Source organism: Lates calcarifer, linkage group LG6, assembly GCF_001640805.2.
Source record: "Lates calcarifer isolate ASB-BC8 linkage group LG6, TLL_Latcal_v3, whole genome shotgun sequence".
In the NCBI taxonomy this organism is placed as follows: Eukaryota; Metazoa; Chordata; class Actinopteri; family Centropomidae; genus Lates; species Lates calcarifer.
This window is the reverse complement of record NC_066838.1, coordinates 2323553-2347034: the sequence shown is the minus strand read 5'-3', so window position 1 is coordinate 2347034 and position 23482 is coordinate 2323553. Positions and strand designations below refer to the sequence as shown.

Below are 23482 nucleotides of genomic sequence, written 5' to 3'. Positions count from 1 at the left end.
GTGTGAATAGCAGGTTAGTGTCTGGAAAATTCACAGTGGGCATGTCAGTGATGTTTCTATCATCTCTCCTGCATGCTCTACCCAGGCGCCACCCCTAGCCTAAACCAGAGTATTTCCAGTTGGTGACACGTACAATTTCTGAGGTTGTCTGAAGTTCATATGAGGAAACTAGGTATTATTTTTCCCATCTAACTCTAACGAGCAAAAGAGTGAATAAATCTGATAACAATAGAAATAGCTACAATATTCATTCCATGGTTACCTATTTCAAAAATGTTGCAGGACTGCGCACTGTATGGTCTTTCCATGGGGGAGTGGTTAGTCATACTAACCCCCACTCTACAGCTTGCCACTAGCAATCAAGCTATGCTGACTGTGCATTTCTCTGCTGCACCCCAAAGCAGTGTAAAGTTGTTTACAGGAGTGTGTCGCCTGCAGACCTTCATCTGACAGCTCAGAGTGGCTGTTTCTGCTTGTACTTTTGCTCACTGCAATATGTAAAACTGACCAACACATATCTGGTTGATTAGACCTGTTTTCACTTGAGAACAGCACTACAGACAGACACATAGCTTTTCCCAGTAATTCCCCTATTTTCACAATAAAAGCTCCCAACAGGCAGCTTTTAATGACCATCCATGTAATATAACTGATTTGAAGTAAATGGGCTAATACATAAGACAGTATTATTAATCTCTGAGGGCCCTCGCATACTGTGTGCTTTGTACTTCCATTAAATGAGGTCTTGGTCATATGTTTTGACAACTTTACCAGACTTGACCCAAATGTTCAGGAAAAGTAAGACCTTTATCGGCAGAGAGCTTGCTGTTTAGAGAGAAAAAAAGAGATGCATTAATATCAGCAGCACAGAACAAGACACAGAGTAGATAGTTTTAAACTCAACCTTAATGAAAATAAGATTTATTTCTCCAACAAACTTATATATACATTTACATTATGTTAAACTCGATCAAAATGGGCAACTCAACATTTTGGATGTATTTACAGAATACAGTGTTAATATTATTAACCATTTAACATAATTCTGAAACCACTCAGGCTTTGGTAGCATTGCTCCAAGTAATGGAGCAGCTATATAAGCCCTCCCAAAAATGCTTCTTTAGCTGCGCTGACAAGACATAGAGCTACAGATGTTGTGGAGTTTTGGTAAAATGTAATCAACTGTACCATTTATTACCGATACTACCAGGCCACGTTGGCAGCAGCTTGTCCAGCCTCTTCGCCTTCCACCAGCAGAATCCACTTTAGCATAAAGAAAAATAGGTGGTGCTAAATGAAAGTATTCTTTTGAATAATGGTGAAAGTTCACAAAGAGTTCAATTCTTACCAAAAAACAGAACAAATATACTGATTTTTATCCATGGATTACAGCATTGCAATTTGACAGCTGATTCAAAATTACTCTTTGTGGACCCTCACCTTCGTCTTATCATCTTAACATTGAGAATACTCTGATTTATCTTGCAGTGTCATGTTAACTAAAATCAAATCATTTCCTATAAAACAAACCATAAACAAAAGAAATTATGAGCATACTCAAAGTCCACTAGCTGGTAACAAGAGCTGTATACAAACAGTAGTACTATGGTTACTGTTGGATGCCTCAAGCCTGTGAAAAACAACTAGTAGTCTTTTCTTGTCTGATCCTTACCATGGAGTCAAGCAGGTAAAGGTGTTCAGAAAGTCACTCATCCCGTATGGAGGATCAACCATTACCTAGAAGAAACTGGCGACAAGATTTAGCAGTAACGTGTACTTAACCCATTACACAAAAACACATGCACATTCAGCAGTTCTTAAGTAATCTTAAATTCAACAGCGTTCATCTGCCCTCAAGAAGTTCAGCACACTGAGCCATATCAAGTTCAGTCTCAATACCTGGAAACAGAGATGAGTACTTGAGCCTAGGTTTTGAGCGATGCGCTTGCACGCTCTGCACACTTAACACAGAACTCCACTGACACGAGGTCCTTGTCCACATGCAGACACACACCACCAGGTGTCTCTTTCTTCTCCACTTTAGCATGCTTCCTGGGTAAGGCATAGTTGTGGTCGTTTGGGTCAGCACCCTGGAAAAGCGAGGAAGAGATCTTCATCCCATTCACACTGCTCAAACTGGACAAGACCTCAGCTAATGTGCTCTCATTAGCCAGCACAGCTCTCAGGTACCTGGTCTCATCTTCCAATTCTTCCACTCTCTTGGTCAGTTGATCATTTTTCTGTTTGAGGACGTTATTTTCTGTTGACAGGATGCCAACTTTCTTCTCCAGACTGTTGACGTATGCTTTCTTCTTGAGACGGTTCAATCTGGCAGCGATAGCATTTTTGTTTATCACTCTGCTTGACTGGCTTTGTGTGTTCTTGACCCTCAAGTTGGATGATCTCTCTGGAGATGAGACTGTTGAAGCCTCAATCCCAGAATCCTGATCCTTGGCACCATTCACACCAAAATCAGCCAAAGCCATATCTAGCAGCTGCCCATGGTGTCCTGCGGTGTCTTTCGCAAGTGTCCATTTAAAGTCTTCAATTCCAAACAGGTCATCTAGCTCTAGGCCACCAATGTCGATATTGTCAGCTAGGAACTCCATAAAATGACTTGGGAGATTCTCTGCAGTTTCCATTGCATCCACCACTTCAACCTCAGGAGACTCTGTGATGTTGATGACGCGGCTTCTACTTCTGGTTCGCATATTGTAGCTGTAATATTTTCTAATTCCTCACCTGGGGAGACAAAAAAATATACTGTAAATGTGTAATCCCAAAACAATTAACTGCTACATTTCTACACAAAATAAATCAATTTAATATTAACATTAGTCTGGATGGCACAATAAAAGCTGGGTGCACACAGCACACAGGTACTTTTCTCTGTTTAATTATTAAACACACTAAGCAGGAAGCTATGCACTTTCACTTTGGACTTTGAACAAATCTATGATTCTGTGGTAAATTGTAACAAGTATTTGCCACTCTTGTACCCTCTTCTACCCTGTACACATCGGACTTCAGACACAACAGAGACAGTTGCTATCTCAAGAAGTTCTCCGACGACAAAGCCATTGTTGGGTGTGTCTCTCAGGGGAACCATCTGGAGTACAGGGAGGTCATCACTAACTTTGCTGACTGGTGTGGTAAGAACAATCTGCACAACAATCTCCCAGCAAGACAAAGGAGGTGGTGATCGACTTCAGCAGGAAGTCACTTCTCACTGCACCGGTCAACATCCAGGGTTTGGACATCGACAACGTGGAGGAGTACAAATACCTGGGTGTTTACCTCAAAAATAAACTGGACTGTTCTCACAACACCAACGCCCTGTACAAGAAGGGCCAGAGTCGTCTCCACCTGCTGAGAAGACTGAGGTCCTTCGGAGTGTGCAGGTCACTGCTAAGGACCTTTTATAACTCTGTGGTGGCCTCTGCCATCTTGTATGCAGTGGTCTGCTGGAGCAGTGGATCCTCAGAGAGAGACAGGAAGAGACTGAATAAGCTGGTCAGACATGCCGGCTCTGTCCTGGACTGCTCTCTGGACTCCACTAAGGAAGTGGGTGAGAGGAGGATGTTGGCCAAGCTGACATCTATCATGGACGAACTGTTCCACCCCCTGCATGAGACTTTGGGAGACCTGAGTAGCTCCTTCAGTAACAGACTGCTGCATCCACGGTGCAAGAAGGAGCGCTACCACAAGTCATTTATTTACAGCCATCAGACTAACCTACAATAAATCTGCACTCTGGACTCACTGCACATTTATGTTTATTACAGAGTTTTTTAATGCTGATTGCTGCACTTTAATTTTTTTACCCTTCTGTGCCCTTTTTATATTATATTTTTATCTTTTCTTTTTCTATTTTTGTCACTCTTGTTTCTTGCTGCTGTAACATGTAAATTTCCCACAAGTGTGATAAATCAAGTCTGTCTTATCTCTTCCCATTGAATAGAATACATGCACATACACTAACATTTTCACAATTAACTTAGTTCCACTAAATTGTAACCTCACTAGCGTCAGTTACACGTGATATTCTGGCAAAAGTGTTCCCGATGCACGAAACACTGTGTAAACGTGAGTGAATTATTTAGACCGTGTAAGCTACTCAACATAGTATGCTCCCGACATCCTCCATTTCTTCAATGGCGCAGAAATGGCAGAGGTGTGTGTTGGCTAAACGTACTACGAACGTAACTGACTTGTAGCGTAACCCAGGCCCAGTAGCATTAGCATTAGCATTACAACATGTAACGCACCGATTTGGTCTACAATTCGCTCTACCACAAATATTCCTCAGTGTACACGTCTTCCCACCGTTACAATTTATTACAGTTCGATAAGGAATGAAAAAGTTATTTATAACATTAATCGTTCCAAGGCTATCGTTAGCTTGCTAACAAGGCCTTGTTGCGTCACGCTTGCTTTAGCGGCCTGCAAACGTTAGCTGAATGTAAGATGACATTAACTCATATTTAGTTATCCCGCTGGATGTACTTCTTCATTAAAACAGTAAGTCGACGGCTACATTATTAAACTATGGCAGGCGCCCGCTCAGTTTTCGCAAGCGGCAGCTAGAGGAAACAACAGCCATGAGGCGTTAACATAAATCAACAGAGCACATATATGACGCAACAACTTTTAAATACATTTCTTAGGTTTGACACCTGGTTCTAAATCACGTTTTAATCCAACTTACCCTCCTGTAAATAAAGTAGAAAATTAGAGGAATTGAGTCCCTCGCTGGCAGGGACGATTACCGAATGCTTTCTCCACAGCAGAGACCAACGTCGACTTGCAACACCACTTCCGGGAAAAACCTTAAAAATAAAAGTCCTCCTGAACTTTACTCAGTAGACGAGAACTCCATTTTATTATGGCGTAGTTACACCACCCAATAGCTTAGAAATAACCAGAGATAAGTGAACACCTCTAACACTGAGTCAAACATTATTATTTAGTATTTTCACATAAGCAGTATTTGTCACATTATTATTGTGTTGCATTGTATTTCATTTTATACAGGTGTTATAATTTTTCAGGTCGCCATGAAAATGCTGACAATCTCTCCTGTTAAATTGTGCTTTATGCTTGTTTTTTAATCATTTGTACTGTCATTTAACTACTTTGTCCCAATAATCCAATCATAGCTGTGTGCCATTAAAGAGGTGTAATAAACAAAAGATGTATCATTTTTTTAGTGTGTTCTCTTTTACCATTCTCAAAAATTCTACAATTGTGGATGTATTATATTGCATGTACACAGACACTTGTTTTTTGATTGCAGTGCTGCTTTCAGTCTGAGTCAGTCACAGACAAAAACAGAGTGCCTGTTCATGCTGCAAATAGTCATTCTCACATTAGACATCCTTTCCAATTTCCTGCAGTTCAGCTCCATAGATTCTACACTGTAAAAGAACATGATCATCCTTCAGTAGAGGAAAGTTTTTATTGAATACAAGTGCACAAAATAAGAAGCATCTCACAAAATCAGCAAAATATCCCCTTTCCCCAGGTTTGATACCTACTCCAAAACCCTTTGTAGGGACCATCAACTGTATTAATAGAACAAATTAACTTGCATGGCAGGTGTGAGAGAAAAAAAAAATTACTGTACATCAAAATGGTGAATTTATCATATGCCTTGCAATGTGCAGTATATGATGCTCCATAGGATGTGTTAAATGTTTGCGCTAGTTCCACTTTTGTCATAGACACATATTGAAAATATTGTAGACACAGTATACAACCTGAAAAGGCTTTTACAAATGCTTTACATTAGGACTGCAACTAACAGCTATTTTCAATAGCAATAAATCTGCTGATTTAAAAAAAAAATGTATTCACTGCTGAATCTTTCAGGCCTAAAACGTGGACAGACGTGAAAAAACTTTTCAGTCTGTGGACTGTTGGTCTGAAAAAAAAAAAAAAAACTGAAGATGTCACTTTTTGCTCTAATAAATTATAACTAACATTTCTGGCTATTAATTGAGAAAATTAGCAGTAAATTATGATATAACAGAGAAAGAGGAATCTGGAAAAAGTGAATGTTTGGCATTCTTGCCTGATAAATGATTTTTATGTTGCTCAGATAAACCAGTTAATCAACTTACTTTACATACTTGCTTTGTCACACAACAAACTTCAGTATTTAAGTTAAAATGTTTTGAACATTACTGTTTCCCAAGTGTCAAAACAACAGAGCGCACAAGTCTTTTATGTTACAATATTACAATTTGACTCAAAAAAGTTGCAGTCCAGATTTCAGCTTGTTAACATCACTATGGTTCCAAAGGCCATCAGCTGTTCTCATTGGTGCAGAGACTCCTGGAACGCTGTGTGCTGTGTTGCTCTCCAGCTCCACTGGCTGATCAAAGACAGTCATTACTGGAGTAGTTTTCCACCATGAGGCAAGAAGGGTCATCTGACTGTCCAGGGACTTTACCAAGAGGATAGTTCTTCCACAAAACTTTATCAACACACACCTGCCACGGAGAACCTCTGAGCAACTTTGCTTTTTCAGCCTGAACATCTGACCAATTGTACTCCTGCGAGGACTCGCTCCTCTCCGTGTCAGCCCTTGAATGCCAAGGATGGCTGTGGCGCCGTGAATGTTGCAGCTTCTCATGCAAACTCTCCAGTGTGTATATGGGCTGTTGTTTCTGCTCTGGAGAGGGATCAAAGTTTGAATGTGTGTTCTGTGTGTAGATGGAGCAAAGCTGGAGGAGCCTCTGTCTTGTTTCCAGAGGGAGAGGATGCTCCATGTCATCCAGGATTAACTGGACTAAGTGAGGTGTGCTGTTACAGGGAGCATCCAGGCATGCTGAGAGCAGCTGCTGCCACCTCAGCTGAATGCGGTTTACAAAAATCCTGTCCTTCATTCTGGCCTTTTTCTGTCCCTTTGTTTCATAATGGTATTCAAATTTGTTGCTGTTACACAGGATGACTTCTGAAATCCAAGCGGAAAGGTAGAAAGCCCGGTGATTATTCTGCTCTTTGGTGAGCAGCTTCAATTCAACAAAAAGCTTCTCCAGTAGGAGGTGAACAAAAGGTGGTGAATTGAGCATTTTCAGGAGGGGCATCCAAAACCTCAGGAACTTTTGAGGGAGTCTGGGTTCAGTGGGACTGGAACTGGCAGAAGTGTCACAACCCAATGTTTCCAGCTGTTCAACAGTAGGAACCAGAAATCCATCCTCCAACAGCACATCGATCAGCAAATCACTCGACTCCAAGGCAAACTGCTTGATCTCACCTAGTAACCAGCTCATGTCTGCAAAAGGAGCTGGCCACAAGTTTTTGTCTTTGTCCTCAGGAAGCCCATCAAAAGCCTGATACTGCTCCTTTTCAAAAGAAATCAGAAGTTCCCGGGCATTCTTATAGGCTTCCATTTCTTTTTGCTTTGCAATGAGCTCATCATCTTGACGTTTTAAGTCAATCTCCTCATCGTCCTCTCCATCTGACTGTGATTCCCAGTCCTCATTAGGCCCTCCTCCCAACTGCCTGGACCAGTACTCGTGCTGGAGCCACTCCAGAACCACCGTACATCCCTTTCTACACCATTTCAGGGTGGGGAGCTTCCGATGTGTGAAATCGTGCCTCAGGTCTACAACCCACTCCGGGATGTTCAAGTTCCCAGCAAGCCGCCTCAGTGGTCGGGCTGTTCTTCCCTGCTGTCGCTCGGTGATTAAATTGACAAATCTCACCAGAGCCGCTCCATAAAGCAGGACCAGATCACCTCCGTCCAGCTGTCCCGACCGGTCCAGCACCTGGCACCGTACCAGGTCCGCTGTGCAGTCCACCGCCACAGGACAGCTGTTGGCATATCTGCATTTCCAAGCTGATATCCTCTGCAGTGCAAACCTCTGTAAGGCGGAATCCTTGGAGTAAAGATACTCCAGAACCTGGTCCCACTCAGCTTTGTTGACCCATGCTACCACATGGCGTTTTTTCTCTGAGCTCCTTTTCTTCATTTTGGTGGAGGAGGTGTAGGTAGACTTACGTTAACACCTTATACACATAGAAATTACTCTCTCCTGACAGACACTCTCTTAAATCTCTCACAAAAGTAGCTTTAAGTCACAGCGTGGGCAATTACCAAAAGCTACAATTTCGCCAGGTACCGATAGTATCGCATCCCGGAAATTACGTTTCTTCGTCGTCTTCTTCTTCATGTGCGGTTGACAAACAAGGACATGGCGCATTACCGCCACCAATTGGACTGGAGTGTGGATCGGGACTGGACTTCAGTAACACACATTAAATACGTAATAGCAGAGTGTTATCGAAGACAAGTGCACAAAAGAAGTGTTAACACAATCAGCAAAATATCCCCTTTCACCAGGTTTGGTACCCACTCCAAAACCCTTAACATTAACACACGAAACGAGACAAGACCTTAAAGCAATCTTCACAAACAAGCTTGGAAATTCAGTTCAGCATTGAAGGGCGCAGGACTAGAACTACTACAGTTCGCCAAGATAGAAGAAAAAGAGAAGTCAGAGATATGTATTTATTTATTTGTTTGTTGCTACCTGCAACCTCAAGTAGAACCCTGAGAACCCTGATTACACGCTGCGATACGGTAGGTGGCGGTACGTGTATAAAGGCACTGATTTGAGACCCCACTATTACACTCAAAGAAGAAGAGGATCGTTTGGGAAATGGCGGGTGTTTTGGAAGAAAAAGAACGTTTACGACTTGTTTATGCTTCATTGCAGGTAAGAGACGTTAACTGAAGAGTAACGTTAAATGACATTAAATAGGGCGCATTTGGTTATATTGTTGCTTTTTGTCCAAAACTTTTTGTCACATTTATGTTGTCTGTTCATCTCAAACACTCCGCACCAAAACCTTAATGATGATTAATAAGGCTAGCTTAATTTATATTTAGATAAAATCATTAATAAATTTAAATTGAATAGGGTATGGGTTGCTGCATATTTTGTTTTATATTTTTACATGAATCCCTGGCATATTACTGTCGTTACTCTTTGTTATAATATATATATCTAATTAAAAAGATTAAGGTAGTATATATAATCGATTATTCTGTTTGTGTTATGTCTGTGTTGAGGCTGCCTCTTGCCCCTTCGTGGAGGGCCTGAACCTACAGGAGGCAGACAGCATGCTGCAGCTGCTGTGTACTCCCTCTCATCACCGCACCGACATACTGGCATGGATCTGCAGCAGGTAGAATAAACTACATCAGCCCTGTTCTCATCTGTCGTTTATTATTTTTTCTTTAAAAATGAATAAACACCTCTGCCCTGTCTTGACCTGTCACTTTTACAGTATCAACCCAAATTTTGCCACTTCCAAGGCGATGTCAATGATATCCAAAGAACCAGACGTTTTGACTAAAGGTAATATTGTTGTCTTTCCTACACAGTACAGTGTTGCACGTCTTTTGGTAGACCTTGTGGAAGAGAGGAAAACCATCTCTGAAAGTCAGTGTGCATGCACAGAGTAGGTTATATCAATAGCTGATTTTCTCCATCATACTAAAATAACCTCTTACACCACTGTGGCTCTGTGTCTGTTAGAAATGGCTGTGCTTGGGCAGGAGCTGATGCTGTGCAATGCAGGTGACCTGGACCTGATCAGGGTGAGAGGAAAACTTGTATGGATGTAATCAGTTTACAGATATGGACATTAATTGTCACAGTAGACATAAACTCAAATGTCCCTTTTTGTCTGTGTCATTTGTTACACCATTTATCCAGGGCAATGCGAGTCCTCGCCGGCAGCTTCAGTTCATGGAGCAGCTTTTGAGTCTAGTCCCAGGCTGCAAGAAGTCTGCTGAGCACAGAATGGATGAAGAGATGCTAGTTAACAAGATCTTCGCTGCTGAGAATCTGCCTTACCTCGCGCAAATGCTCAAACCCACATTCAACCCCTGGCCCGCACACCTCAAGTATATATGCTGTCTTTGAATATTCTGTGAAACACAAGTATAATCCCTCCTCTGTTTTCATCTGCTGCATGAAAATAGAGGGAATATCTGTCTAATCACGACCTGCCAATTTTATATCTACTTACTTGATTATTCCTGTTGTCTTGATATTTGTCGCCACTCCAGCCTCTCTAACTGCTCTTCTTATCTCACAGGGCTTTATGCAAAGGAACCAAGTCATGTTATAAGCCAAGTAAAGAAGAGGATGCTGATGTTGCCACCCTTCTACAGTTGACTCAGTCAGCACTGAAACAACTAGAGTCAGAGGTATGTGTTGATGTGGCCTCAGTTGAAACAGGATGTCCTTGCCAAATTATGACCACATGAATAAACATGGTCATCATTACTACATGAATGTCAAGGTAGTAACGAGAGCTCTGTTCTCTCCTCAGTGTGAGTTCCTGAATAATGAAGCTCAGAGTCCTGGCATATTCTCTCCAAGTTCATTGCGCGTGGCGGCGTGTGACCTCCAGCAGTTGATGGCTACTTTCTGCCATGTTTACGAAACTGACCTGAGAACTTACTGCGGCAGAGACCCCCCCAGCTTCAGCACAGAGACCGATGTCTTCCGGAGAGTACACCAACTACTGCTGGCCTGTAACACGGTACACACACAACTGTAGGAAATAGGTGCTGACGTACATGTGTAAAAAAAAATATGTCTCAACATGAGCCTGACACTTCTTCCTCCTGTGTGTGTTTTGTTTCTCAGGAGTTGGAAATGCTAAATGAAGTATCAGAAGCTTCTGCGTCCATGAATGAGGAAGTAAACAGGCTACAAACACAGCCTCGCTACTGGAGGAGAGGAGAGAAGCACACGTTGTGTAAGTGAATATTCTTTGACATCCACACTCAACGTAGTTTGTTGCATGCTGTTTATTTGTTTCCTGCTTTTTAAATTGAATTCAATTTTTACCCCAGCAGACCAACTGGAAGAAGTTAGCAGGCGAAGTAGAGAGTTTCTCTCTCTGCTTCATTCCTGATGGCGAGAAGTTCAAACCATCAGGTGAATGCTGATTAACTGCTGATCTGAGTAGAATAATGCAGTAACAATGGAAGGAGAGTCTGACCCATACTTGTGTTATAATATTGAACACAAAAGTGACTGTTGTTTGATTTCACAAATGTTAACCAGTCAGATCCACTGTTGCTCAGATACATTTCAGCAAAACTCACTCATCTCTCTGTACCTGCGTCATAGTGAAAATTTGGATGTTGCTTACTGTGTTTTTTTTTTTTTTTTTAAACTTTAAATTCACTATGTTTAAGATGTTGGGCAAGTTTTGTCCTATCACATAAATTCACATAATACTAGCAACAGTATATTCCATGTAATTATGAGTAGAATGGATGTTTCAGTGGATGGGTTTGTTAGGATGATAACTATATAATCAGAATTAAACATTCATCCTTTTCCACCCTATTGTCCTTTGCAGAAGTCAGTATAAATGTGTATATAGTATTACTAAATAAATATAGATACTATAAATTTCGAGTGTCATTCCAACATGTTTAATACTGTCTAGTGTCATTTATAGTTCTCTTTTTCTTTCATTCATTCTGGGATTATTCTTAAGGGTGCAGACTTGATGACATAAAACTGTCAGCAATTTTAATAAGTGATTAATTGTTTTAATTAGTTTAGCCAGAAAAAAAGCTTAACACATACTGGTTTGGGATTTGCCTATGTAAGGATTTGTAGCTTCTCTGCTGTTTATCATTTTAAATGGAATAGCTTATGGGTGGATAAAGCAGTTTCAGTGCGTCACATGTCAGAGTCCCAGAAAAGCCAAACTATCTCAGATAGAGAGGGAAAAAATCTAAGGACTGCACTGCTGGAGAAAGTTTGACATTGATCTTTAAAACTTTAGATATAAAGTGAAACAAAGCTGGTGTTGTGTGAACATCTGTCCCTGCTGCTCTGACTGGTTCACAGGAGTAATAACACAACAGGAAGTGGGCTAAGCTGTGACATTTAATGTTCCATTCATTACATACAAGTATGTTCAGCATCTAACACTATGTGATCCCATAGCTTCAATATCTCTGGTGTGAAAGAGTTAATTGAAGGCGCAGTAATCAAAAGTTGTAAAGTTGAAACAGCTTTGTAAGTACTGAGAGAGTGTTTCAAGGTTTTGATGAGCCAGCAGATGCTAAGTTGTCCTCTCCATCATCACATGGACAGCTGTCCTGCCCCCAAACTCAATGCTGTGACAGTCCTGGCAGCTCTGTGCCACCTCACCACCCTCCAGTCAGAAGCCTTTGTTGGCCAACCATTCCTTCAGCTCCTTATCGAAGTGACCTTTAACCGTCAGGGTCATGGTGACCTCATTGACCTGTGTGGGCAGCTCCTTCCCTGTCACCTCCTTCAGGTACTGCTTCACGTCCTTCTCCAGAGCCCAAATGTCCCCCTCCACTTTTCGTACGAGCGTTGTCCTGCGGCTTCCGTGGGTCAGGTCGGTGTAGACCGGGATGTTGTGCATGCGGGAGCGGCGGATCATGTACGGCAGAGACGGGAGGAGAATCTGCAGGAGGGGTCCAGCCAGACGGGGTGGGACCGGCGTGTTTAGGAGGAGTGGGAACCCGTGACGGTGGGATGAGCCGCTCTACGAATTTGTATTCCTCCGTAGACTCTAGTATCACCGACTTTTTTTCTTCTGCGGCTGCGTTACAGACCAACCTGAGCCTGGCAGTGGCGTTAGGAAGTCCCGGTGTATGGCCGTGCAGGCTGAGAGCTCCTCGCAGCGCCCTGCGGAGCACGGTGGACCGGAGCGTAAAGCAGGCCGCCATCTTGTGTAATGGTGTAAAGCAAGTGGCCCGGAAGTAGTTAAGGACTTCCTGTAGCGTTAGACAATCTCATTTGATTTTTTTCAAAACGATAATTTCAAAATGATAATTATGCTTGGTATTGGTATATTTAGAGCCACTAAGTCACTTACATTATTTTTTCCTTAATTTATTTATCTAAAGGTCACGGCATAGAAACAGAATAAAATAGAATAAGAATATAAATAAAGTAGCAGTTACAATTACACTATACACACACACACACACACACACACACACAAATAAATAAATTCTAGTAAGTGATGACAACTGGAACAGAAATAATCATCTGTTGAAATAAAAACCTTTTTTTCACCATAGTGTGACTAGGGTGAAGTAATGACATACCAGTAGCAGTCCTGTTACAAGTTGATACTGGAAAACTGAAATGAGAGACAAATTCGTTGTGATTCCTGTGATTGATCATTGTTCCTATCAAACTAATTCTGAACTGTTTTAGTATAAAATGTCTTTTTAATAATATTGTGGAGAAAGACTGTGCTTGTAGATCATTTTCCATACCAGGAGAGCTTCCTGTTGAAATTCAGATAATTTTTACTGAGACTTTTTCTGTTCTGTAATTGCACATCAGTTAGACACTGAGCCCTCTAAATTGATCCAAAATATATTTAAAAATGATTCAGAACTTCCATATGGAGGAACAACACAGATTTTCTAATATCGTGTCTGATTTTTCCGCAGACAGCAAAAGCAGTCCAGCAAACAGTACAGTACATGTAATAAATGCATGCACCAGAGGTTTAGCATTGAGGGTCATTTTTGCACATTAAAAAAGAAATAGCTGCTGACATTTTTTAATGCAAACAACACCACTGGTTGTGCTAAAAACAACAATAAGAATATCAACATTTTAACATTCCAGTTTTGTAAGATTAATTTTGGAATTTTATGCAGAAGTCTGGTAAATAAAAGACTTAGATTTTGCTAGCAAAATAGTTTCACACACATACTACGTAGATTTTATCAGTCACCTGCATTTTAAGCATTTGAAATGTACTAGTGTCTTTATGTAGCATGGAGTATAGTGGCCTCTACTGGAAACCAGAAAAATAATAATAGAATACAAAATACAAAAAAAAAAAGAAATGTTGAAGGTACAAGGCTTAACTTTAATACATTTACTTTTGTGAACTTTGTCAGGATAATTATCACATTAATAATATAATATCCAAGTATTTAGACTTGTAGACATGGAAACTAAAAACACACGTCCAAAACAATTCAGCAATGAAGGAGACCAAGCCTATTGCTGTATTAATGACGTAAGCTATGAAAAAAAGTGCCTCTAAAACAAATATTATGTCAAAGCAAAAACATTTTATGATGATTATGAGTGTTTTTGTATGGTGTCAGACAAGGAGGAAACAAATTCATATTCACTCTTAGCAAAAAACTGAAACCCTAAAAACATAAATATTAACACATTGTTTAGAAGTGAGGAGTAAAGTGAGACATGCTGTAAGTAAAGCACTAGAGAGGGAGGGGTCTTTTTCACTGTCCGTGGAGGAGCTGCCTGACTTGTTAGTCCTGTCTACCTCAGCTTTCACTGTGGCTAGTGCAGCTGTGAACTCAGACTACATCTCAGCACGCGTCATTCATCACATCGAGCACGGAGTTATCAAGAAGAGGAGAATGGACAGATTGCATGGAGAGGGTGCAGCTCTGAATAAATTGGGCAACATAGAGGTATGTAAGACAGACTGACAAACCCTCTCCCTTTACTCTTCTGTTCTGGTTTTGACTGCAGGAGAAGTTAATTGTTGCCATGTATTCCTGCTATCACAGCTCTCTCAGTTGATGGAGACCATTTGTAACATCATTTACATGATTTTTGGGGGGTTTGGAGTTATCATACATATTAGACGTCCAGTACAAAGTAAAATGTCTATGTATATATATAGAAATAATGAATTTTGAAAAATTAATATATATATATATATGGAATGAGATGTGTTATGTTTTTTCCTACTATAAAAAGGGTGTCCCTCTGTTTCTTTGAAACATTATTTTTTGTTTGTTTCTTTGTTTTTCATCTTGTGACCCCCTAAAACAAAGTAGTGTGTTCTGGTGCACCCCTGGAATTAGTTGCATATGTATCAGTGGTGACCAATTCAACTGAAGAGGGATTTTTTTCTCCCTCTTTGTTTTGTTTGATTAATTGTTATTGTAATTATCCACTAATACAGAGAAAAGTCAGAGAAAATCTCACAACCACTTGGATTTAACTTGTGACCCCTCGGGAGGGTCCTGACCCCTTGGTTGGGACTGCTGCTCTAGAGTGTATTTACAGGAATGTCAGTGGTGACAGGACTTCATGTGAAATCAGTGGGCTTTTTTCCATCGTTGTCAGTTGAATGAAAGCTTTCTGACTCACAGAGAGTTGCACCCAGGTGTGACATCTTATGGGTAAAGTCCTGAGAAAATGCCTTTGCCAGCGATGTTACGAAACAGTTCTCTTTCTCTGAGTAGTGCAGGGGGAGATGAAAGTAGAAACATTGTGACCAGGCTGATTTTTCTGTCTACAACAACAGTTTACCTGCTGTCAGATTTTAATGTATAAGAGCACCTCACATACCCCTTCTCACCTACAGAGACAGTTTCAGTTCACTATCTGCATGTGCTTGTATCAGTTCATGTGACAAATTAACATGTTTCTAGATTTGTTTGAGGAGAACATCTCTCACCCACAGTATGTTGTGTCTTGTTGTTTTTCTCTCCAGCCCAGGTGAGTCATTGCCTTTCACTCTGCCACTCCCATTTCTCCTCTTGCAGCCACACCTGAGTACATAGCAACAAATTACATAACGCCTCTCCGTTTTTGGGACATGTGTGGAGAGAACAGCCAGACCTGTGAAAGAGAACAAAAGACAAAACACTGTTCCTTAGTAGGAACCCAAATCATTCTGTCCCTTACTGTCAAAGGTGGATCTGTGTTTCTGCAACAGTGACTTTGTTGTGACTGTTTCTCTAACCTCCCTATACTTGCAGGCACTGACAAGCCCTTCTGGAAAAGTATATCGCCCTATCAACATAAATCACTATGCCACTAAGAAGAGTGCAGCTCAGAGCATGCTGGACGTTGCCTTACTGATGGCCAACTCATCCCAGCTGAAGACCGTTCTCTATGTGGGGCCTCAGTACCGTTTCTACATCCCCCTCATTGTCCTGCTGTCTCTGTCCATCACATTACAGGTCATGGTTGGGCTGCTGCTAATCTTTATTGGCAAGTGACTCAGAATTTTTGCATCTCCTTTGTTATCATTCCTCCTTCTCTGTCTTTTTTGCACACTTCTGTGAGTTTGGAAGGTGCAAAGAATCAAAGCAGAAGAGAACCTGAAGAGGTTTACCGATTTTGATATAGCACAAGAGGACAAGACATCCAAAGTGGAGACAAAATCATTTGGCATTTTCAGTGAAATAAGTAGTTTGATTTATTGTAAATGGAATTGTTTATAATTTTATTTGATATTTGCTCTCTTGTTTTTTCCCTGGATGAAGTAAATTCCAGGAGAAATAACATGTTAAACGCTAATGACGATAATAATAGGCGGATTTTGTCACCTTCGGATATATCCAGACCAACTGTTTCTTTCTGCTTCCTGTCTTTATATTTACCATACAGACATCAGATTAAACCCTTCACTTTTCAGTGAAATCCTGAACTGAACCAAAATTAAACTTCCCCCTGAAGTCCAACATCCTGTACAAAGTTCAATTCTTTCTTCTCCCCATCTTTATGTCTTTCTTGCTTATTTAGCTTATTTTCTTTTTGTTCTTGTGCGACTCTGACCAGCAGTGAAGTACGATCTGAATGATGTGAGGAAACACGCCAAGCTGAACAGGATGAACAACATAGCAACAGTCTGTGTCTTCTTCACAGTCCTCATCAACATCTTCATCACAGCACTCGGCTTTGAGGGACATACTATCAGGTAGGCCAGGACAGAACACACACTTACATACAGCAGGCTCTCTTACCACTGTAAACTCCTGTGACTTTTTTCTTTTTTTATCTTCAGGTCATCATCACCTGTGATAGCAGTATCAGAGCCTCAGCTCTTCCCTCTGCCCGTCGACCTTAATATAACGGGTGGCGTTTAGACCAGACCAAAATAAGACATCTCCTTGTTCACATCATCTTAGCCTTGACATCTACAGACCTGTCATGGGACAGCTACCGTTGTGTAACTTCTGTATAAGCTCCCTGGTCAACTGATGACTGGTATGGCCATAGATTCACCAGCTGGAACAAACCTTTAATTCCAGAATGGATTTAATAGGTATACCATCACATTAGTGATGAGAGACTTTTGCTGAAGAATCACCAAGTAAAACTTCATTCTCAGTGAACATCAACTAATCTTCAACTCAGGATCACAGCTGTTAAATTCAACTGAACCAGACTGACTGCCAAAAAGCCTCAGTTTGAATGCATTACCACTACGGTGAGTTGACCTCTGACCTTTGTAGCGTTGATCTAATCTGTATCTATCAATTTTTTGCCAATATATATATATATATATATATATATATATTTTTTTTATATATATATATATATATATATATATTGTAAATATAACAGTACATGATATTGTTTCTGTACAGATGTTGGTGGAAATAAGCTGGCTTATATCTGTGTAACTAAATAAATTGATTACTTTCACTGCATAACTTTTTAAAAATCCTTTAGGAATTCTCTCATCTCCAGTGTCATCTTTTACAAAAAAAAAAAAAAAAAAAAAGTCTCTTAGGAGCTGGACACCTGATTTCATTTTTATTTATGCATATAGAAAACAGTCTTTGGATTTTGATTGAACATGATGTGGTGGGTAGCATGGACATATGAAAGAACCTCAGTTCACAAATCTGTTGTGCATCATGACATCATCATGTATAGCTCACAAATAAAAACAAATCACATATTAAAGAAAAGCTGCATAACAGAAACCAGATACACAAAACTCTGCATGGCTGACAAACATAGTGCAACATTTTATGAAAGAAAGCAAAGAAATTAAAGAGAGAAATAACATTTTTCTTCATTTTTTCTTACTGTCAATAAATCCCATAAGACTGGTTCCTACTCAAGACAGAAGTCTTCAGTGGCTAATATATATATATATATATATATATATATATATATGTGTATATATATATATATATATATATATTATATATTATATATATATATATATATATATATATATATTTTATTTCTAAAAAAGAATCAGTAATTTCATTAAACACCTGAGCACTGTATTTTCAGCAAATGTTACAAAGTGCATTTGTTGGGGACTATTTTCTGCAGTGGATTAATCCACATTTTGTGCTCTAGTGAATATTTGGGGCAGCAGAGGGTCATCTGTCTGTTTTTAATCTAATTGATTTTTTTTGTCATTTCATGGTATTTGGTGACACTAAGAAAAATAAAATATGGCCAGCCTTTAAAAGTCTGTGGAATGTGGTATTATTAGCGTTTCTAGGGGCCACAATGTTCAAACTGTGAACTGGAATGAGAAAACAACAACAACAACAACAAACAAACAAAACCCCTAGTAATCTCCACTGAAATATTAATGGAGAAGAAATGCCTGATGAAAAAACTCCCTGTCATCCTAACAACAAATCAGATCACTGAATCCCAAAAGGATTTTCTTCACCGTTGATCACGCGGCAGTAGGCGTAGTAGCAGACAGCTGCTAACACAGCCAACAGCAGCAGCAGCCGAATCACCTTCCACATGCTGCGGCCTCCTGACTTTTTGACTGGCTCCTTGGATCGCACTGCACTGTGATTGACTGTTCTGCTGGTCATCTGGATGGGGGGCCTGAATCACAGGGGGATAGTGTAGACTTAGACCAAGTGATGAACTCATTTGATCAAAGACTCCAATAGTTTATACTACAAGACTCACTCTGAATCTGTATCCTGGTCGGATTCATCGTCTTCATCTGGCTCAGTGTTGCCTCTTCGTTTCAGCCTGGGAGGAGACACACACTGCACTTAAATTTCAATCTAACAATGCAGTCAAAGACATTTATACAAATTAACCACCACTAATGACAAATAATGGACCAATGTGCAGTATATTCCCGGTGTTGGAAAGTAGCTAAGTACATTTACTCAAGCACTACTGTTTACAATACTGATGTATTTGTAGGCTACTCTACTTCAATATTTGTTTTGTTACTAGTTACTTAGCAGAAAGTTAAAAAACATTGCCGGTGCACATGTTAATTGGTTGTGTTGCTCATGAAAGGAAAAAAATGAAGCACAAAAGTTTTTTTGCTGCTGAACTGGTTGAAGACAGGACATTTTTGGAACAAATGGCCATTCATCTCACGTTAGACTGTCAGGATTGACACTGTTCTGAGCTATTAAAAATCAGGCAATGTGTGTGTGCGTGTGTAAAATACTGAATCTTTTAATTTGTGTTTCTCTCACACTCTCTCTGCAATAGTCCCTCTCCCTCAGTGTATTTTTTCTGTTCAATGAACATAAAAGGGGATACAAATCCTTAGTGAAACTGGCTTAGTCTTGACAAGTAAAATGAATTCTTCCACATACTGAATATTCCCACACACAGGAAATTAAGCAAAGAACATCTGGGGCCAGATAATCCTGTACCACAGGAGAACTGGTTGTTTCCTGAGTCTCAGCACTGCACTGAATTGGAACATGGATGTGATAAAGTTCTCACACAGAGCGAGTGAACAGGGGCCTGAGAACAAATTTTGCATGCTAACAGTTTCATTGGGGCATTATCTTGTGTCCAACAGTTTATATGCCTCATGCTGTATGTGTGTGTGTGTGTGTGTTAAAACTGTACTCACATGTCTCCATAACCCTCATGTCTAACCTGTGAAAATGAAAGCAAAACGTTTGTGATATTATTTACAGTCACAGAGTTTGGCACACACAGACAGGAATAAGCAGACAATCAGGACTCACTGGATTGTGGTATGTGATGTAAGTAATTTCCTCCTCTGTGAAGAAAACAAAAAACACACAATGAACTTTGGATGTCACTGAAATAAGCATTTATTGACTCTTCTGTGCATTCATTAGAGAATATGCTGAGATGATAATAATAGAAATGAAGTGTCCACAGCTGTTGAAGTTTGTGGGTCACATTTACATGTACACGCCTCAGAGACTTTAACAATCAAAAATATAGGCAACAGAATACAGAATGTGAGTATATTCAGGGTTGGAGTAAAGAATACTCAGCAGTCAGTACCAACTTAGGCATCAAATCAAAGACCACATTATTTTGTGTGGATTTGTGTAGGTGTCAATGCGAGTCATGTAATCACTGAACCTTTATTATTGTTTTTACGAATGGCACAAAATGAGCGATCCAGTGAAGGAAGACAGAAAAGTCAGCAGCAAAAGATTAAGAGTTTCATTTATTACATTTTTCCACTTACTGAATGAGAACTTGCACTACTTGACATGATGTGTTGAATATTCCTCACCACTGCTATTAACCCGCATCTATTTCAGTTCTTTTCTTACATTAAAATTGATTTTTAAATTGTGTGAATTAATTGTTAGTTTATTCTTATTTGCAAGGAAGGAAAGAATTAAATATTTTGAGCTGAACTATAATGATAATTCATGTATTGTTTTTTTTAATAACATCATTAACATCAGAGTCAAACTCTCTAGTTCCACCATCATGTTCATGCAAATTTCCTGTTATTCTCTATCTTATGTGATAATGAATTATCTTTGGGTTTTGGATTGTTGGTTGGGCAAAACAACCTTTTTTAGTCACCTGTCACCTGGAGCTTTGATTGAGAAAATAATTTAGTTTAGTTTAGTCAATAATGGAATTATTACTAAGCTGCAACACAAGATCAGAGCGAGAGCTGTACGTCAGCCAATACATCCCAGTATGTGAGCAGCTATTGCATACAAATTTCAAGTGTGATCTTTGCCAGCAGTGAAACACTGTCAGCTTGTAGTTTGAAATGACACTGAAAAAAATATACTGCCACATGTAGATATAAGACATTTATAGACTCATGGATGAACAATGAACCAAGTGACACAGAGTCTGCAGACTGAAGAGCATCCTACCTTCCTCTCTGTAGTAGGTCTTATCAGAGGAGGCTTTCACTGGAGTGTTCTCCATGGCCTTTTCAAGCTTCTTCTCATATAGCTTTCGAGTAGAGTCTGTGGTCACACAAAAATGTTCATAGTGCTTCAATGACTGAACCACAGTAAACAAAATATATGCAAAGTATGACTTGTCATCTAAGTGTTGGAGGGAATTTGGGGAAATCTATGAATTTAACATGATGGAGCTTCATCATAGGAGATGTTAAAATGAATGACTGTTCAAATCAATTGGTAATGAATAAAAAAGGAAATGAAATGGTAATGATGTTTGATTGTTGTATTAAGGTGCCTCCTAATGATATAAAGTCTAACACAGATTAACTCAGAATACTGAAAAAACAGATGTTGGAGCAAATGTTACCCTGAGTACAGACAAAAGTTAACAACTGCTTCACTCTAAATTAAAATAGTTTTATTTTCTGATTACAGTTCTCACTCAAAGATCTACAGCAGTTTAGATATGTGTTGGTTAGTTCAGTAATCACATTGGCAAAGTGTAGAAAAATGCATTTTGTGTGTGTGCTTTTCTTACCTACTATGGGTCCATGTTTAATGCCATACTCCTCAAGCAACTCACCGATCTCCTCATCACTTTTCTCATTCAAAGACATCTGCAGACAGACAGGAATATTCATAAAAAACAACACAACTTTATATTATTCAATATATTCAGTACACAGGAAGGCTAAGCATATAATTGCAAATACCTCACACCCACTACAGCTGCTCCCGTCTACCTGTCAATTCAGGGCCACAATATAGAAGTCTTTTATTCTTTATGCCATACAGACACTGAGCACAGAGTGACTGAGTATTATTTTATAAGACTTGCTTTGCTATTCTGATGGTTGCACTACTGTATGTTGTATATGTTGCATGATTCTTAAAGGGTGTATTGTGTTATGTATAGTGTGTGTGTTTTTGTTCTTTGGGGAAAAGGCTAATACAAATTTCCACTTTGGCAGACAATAAAATCAACCAACCAATAAATGGACCGAACCGACAGACAGACAGACAGAGAGATAGATAGATAGATAGATAGATAGATAGATAGATAGATAGATAGATAGATAGATAGATAGAAACAACATGGAGAGGGAGAAGGAGGAGGAGACTCGTGAAGTGCAGGCAACTGCCCGCCGAGCTGCAATCCAGCAGGAAAACCTTAAAGAAAGAAGCTCTGTACAAACTGCACTGACCGATCAATAGTAAGAGGAAAATAATTATACGTTAAAGCCCGTATTTAATTGGTACGATACATTTATCGCCTTGTGTCCATAATGTAAAGAATTGGCCCATGGCAGGGCGAGGGCAGAGTAACGACATAAAACGGACTTCGCGGCTTTTTTTTTGATCTCGCGCGAACAATTTAATTGAGTCATTTAAGAAAGAAAATGGTAGATTTTGTCGGTCAAAACTGAAATAAAATTATTACACTTACCTTTGAAAAAGCTATAAGAGTTGTAGGATGGAAATGTGGCTAAAAGCAGGACGAGGTTGAGCAGGCTGAGGCAGGAAAGTAGGCGTAACTTCTGGCAACATCTGGGCGACGTAACTTCTACTACTGGACTACATGTGGGTCAAATTTGTAGGTAGCGCAGTTGTTTAATGAAGGTCGGTGTTTGTTTATTCTGAATACGTAGGGAAATGTCCATCCCCTGAAGAATATACTGTTCAATGTAATATCGCTGCGTATGTAAAACTATAGGAAAGATATTCTAAAAGTGACCAATAAATTGTATGATGGCTGAATTCCATTCAGCTACTTCAGTTTCTGGGTCCTGGTAAAGTGCGTGTTTGGACCTCTGTCATCATTAGTGTTGATGAGTTACACCTGGTGTTACAATGAGTAAAATACTCCAAATTCATGTGAGGTACAGTCAGTGTTCAGGACAGATATTTTGTTACATTGTATCGACACAAAGGATGAAAATGAAATAACAGATACGCCAGGCTGGGAGTAATAACGCTCTTCAATATTAGCTGTCTTGTTTTTCTTTAAAAATTGAAATTCATCAGAAACAAGTTTCCATTTCTTTAATGATTATATTTATGTAAAAGGAAGGAATGATGTATTTGAAGCTCCATGCGTGTGGGACTAAGGTTAATTTCATATTAAAAAACCAAACACCAGTTCAAGCCCTATCAGCTTTTACCAAGTTTTATATTCATTTCATTTATATTTACTGTTCATTTGTTGTTTCTCATAGTCAGTTTTATTTGGTATCAAATCAGATGTTATCTCAGGACACTTTTCACACAGACCAGGTCTAGACTGTACTCTTTATATTGTTTACTGATACACAACAAACCATTTTATCCTTTGTGGTCATGGAGGAGTATAATAAAGCTGGAAAAAGTGCGACTAGCTACCTGCTTCTCCTACTACTAAAATGAATTATTACAATGAAAAAAGTCTGTATCAGCAACAATTTATGTAATCTTGATACTCTCCTTAAAATGTATTTGATAGTTCATATAGTTTCTTCCTGAATCCTTAGTCTTAGCACAAGACTCTGTTGGTCTGAATTAGGCTAGAATTTAAAC

General features: G+C 39.6%; 6 protein-coding genes across 10 annotated transcripts; 2 read left to right on the top strand and 4 right to left on the bottom strand.

The window, feature by feature from the left end:
• Window positions 1-888: 888 nt before the first annotated feature.
• On the bottom strand, window positions 889-4860 carry crebzf (CREB/ATF bZIP transcription factor). Of its 2 annotated transcripts, none has more exons than XR_001963583.2 (3): window positions 4709-4860; window positions 1673-2742; window positions 889-1263 (listed from the first exon to the last, which is right to left on the bottom strand). XR_001963583.2 is itself a non-coding variant. In XM_018700160.2 (3 exons), the coding sequence occupies exon 2, from the start codon at window positions 2709-2711 to the stop codon at window positions 1926-1928; it is 786 nt and encodes a 261-aa protein (XP_018555676.1). In that variant the 5' UTR covers window positions 2712-2742; window positions 4709-4860; the 3' UTR covers window positions 889-1747; window positions 1900-1925. The 2 variants fall into 2 exon arrangements, 1 of the variants encoding a protein (XP_018555676.1); XM_018700160.2 differs by having other exon boundaries at window positions 889-1747; window positions 1900-2742.
• A 579-nt stretch (window positions 4861-5439) lies between these two features.
• On the bottom strand, window positions 5440-8519 carry las1l (LAS1 like ribosome biogenesis factor). The gene is given in 2 exon segments (XM_051071016.1): window positions 5440-6394; window positions 6396-8519. Coding segments are annotated over 2 exon segments (1728 nt in total). The 5' UTR covers window positions 7980-8519; the 3' UTR covers window positions 5440-6250.
• Window positions 8520-8611: 92 nt separating this feature from the next.
• Window positions 8612-11470, top strand: haus7 (HAUS augmin-like complex, subunit 7). 3 transcript variants are annotated; one of them, XM_018700158.2, is made up of 9 exons: window positions 8612-8726; window positions 9083-9198; window positions 9301-9371; window positions 9552-9613; window positions 9732-9922; window positions 10117-10228; window positions 10354-10566; window positions 10674-10785; window positions 10886-11470. In XM_018700158.2, exons 1-9 carry the CDS (start codon window positions 8670-8672, stop codon window positions 10942-10944), a joined length of 993 nt encoding a protein of 330 aa, XP_018555674.1. In that variant the 5' UTR covers window positions 8612-8669; the 3' UTR covers window positions 10945-11470. The 3 variants fall into 3 exon arrangements, with proteins under 3 accessions (XP_018555674.1, XP_018555673.1, XP_050926974.1); XM_018700157.2 differs by having other exon boundaries at window positions 10883-11470; XM_051071017.1 differs by lacking the exon at window positions 9301-9371 and adding an exon at window positions 9398-9455 and having other exon boundaries at window positions 8623-8726; window positions 10883-11470.
• Window positions 11471-11918: 448 nt separating this feature from the next.
• mrpl49 (mitochondrial ribosomal protein L49) lies at window positions 11919-12784 on the bottom strand. The gene is given in 2 exon segments (XM_018700162.2): window positions 11919-12483; window positions 12485-12784. Coding segments are annotated over 2 exon segments (537 nt in total). The 5' UTR covers window positions 12752-12784; the 3' UTR covers window positions 11919-12213.
• An 846-nt stretch (window positions 12785-13630) lies between these two features.
• Window positions 13631-17343, top strand: si:dkey-93l1.9 (uncharacterized protein LOC562339 homolog). Of its 2 annotated transcripts, none has more exons than XM_051071018.1 (4): window positions 13631-14494; window positions 15797-16031; window positions 16602-16740; window positions 16828-17343. In XM_051071018.1, exons 1-4 carry the CDS (start codon window positions 14441-14443, stop codon window positions 16907-16909), a joined length of 510 nt encoding a protein of 169 aa, XP_050926975.1. In that variant the 5' UTR covers window positions 13631-14440; the 3' UTR covers window positions 16910-17343. The 2 variants fall into 2 exon arrangements, with proteins under 2 accessions (XP_050926975.1, XP_018555679.1); XM_018700163.2 differs by having other exon boundaries at window positions 13996-14494; window positions 16605-16740; window positions 16828-17339.
• A 226-nt stretch (window positions 17344-17569) lies between these two features.
• emd (emerin) lies at window positions 17570-22516 on the bottom strand. Its single transcript, XM_018700150.2, has 7 exons — window positions 22377-22516; window positions 21468-21546; window positions 20894-20989; window positions 19760-19794; window positions 19642-19667; window positions 18723-18788; window positions 17570-18635 (listed from the first exon to the last, which is right to left on the bottom strand). Exons 2-7 carry the CDS (start codon window positions 21544-21546, stop codon window positions 18440-18442), a joined length of 498 nt encoding a protein of 165 aa, XP_018555666.1. The 5' UTR covers window positions 22377-22516; the 3' UTR covers window positions 17570-18439.
• Window positions 22517-23482: the final 966 nt, after the last annotated feature.

Bases quoted from the DNA above. Each gene is read 5' to 3' on its own strand.
- emd (XM_018700150.2), bottom strand. From the start codon at position 21,546: ATGTCTTTGAATGAGAAAAGTGATGAGGAGATCGGTGAGTTGCTTGAG. The intron at 20,990-21,467 runs GTAAGAAAAGCA...GTGTGACCACAG, and splicing joins TAAACATGGACCCATAGTAG to ACTCTACTCGAAAGCTATAT. The intron at 18,636-18,722 runs GTGAGTCTTGTA...CCTGTGATTCAG, and splicing joins GACCAGGATACAGATTCAGA to GCCCCCCATCCAGATGACCA.
- haus7 (XM_018700157.2), top strand. From the start codon at position 8,670: ATGGCGGGTGTTTTGGAAGAAAAAGAACGTTTACGACTTGTTTATGCT. The intron at 9,614-9,731 runs GTGAGAGGAAAA...CCATTTATCCAG, and splicing joins GTGACCTGGACCTGATCAGG to GGCAATGCGAGTCCTCGCCG. The intron at 10,786-10,882 runs GTAAGTGAATAT...TTTTTACCCCAG, and splicing joins AGGAGAGAAGCACACGTTGT to CAGACCAACTGGAAGAAGTT.
- si:dkey-93l1.9 (XM_051071018.1), top strand. From the start codon at position 14,441: ATGGACAGATTGCATGGAGAGGGTGCAGCTCTGAATAAATTGGGCAAC. The intron at 14,495-15,796 runs GTATGTAAGACA...CTATACTTGCAG, and splicing joins ATAAATTGGGCAACATAGAG to GCACTGACAAGCCCTTCTGG. The intron at 16,032-16,601 runs GCAAGTGACTCA...GACTCTGACCAG, and splicing joins GCTGCTGCTAATCTTTATTG to CAGTGAAGTACGATCTGAAT.
- crebzf (XM_018700160.2), bottom strand. From the start codon at position 2,711: ATGCGAACCAGAAGTAGAAGCCGCGTCATCAACATCACAGAGTCTCCT.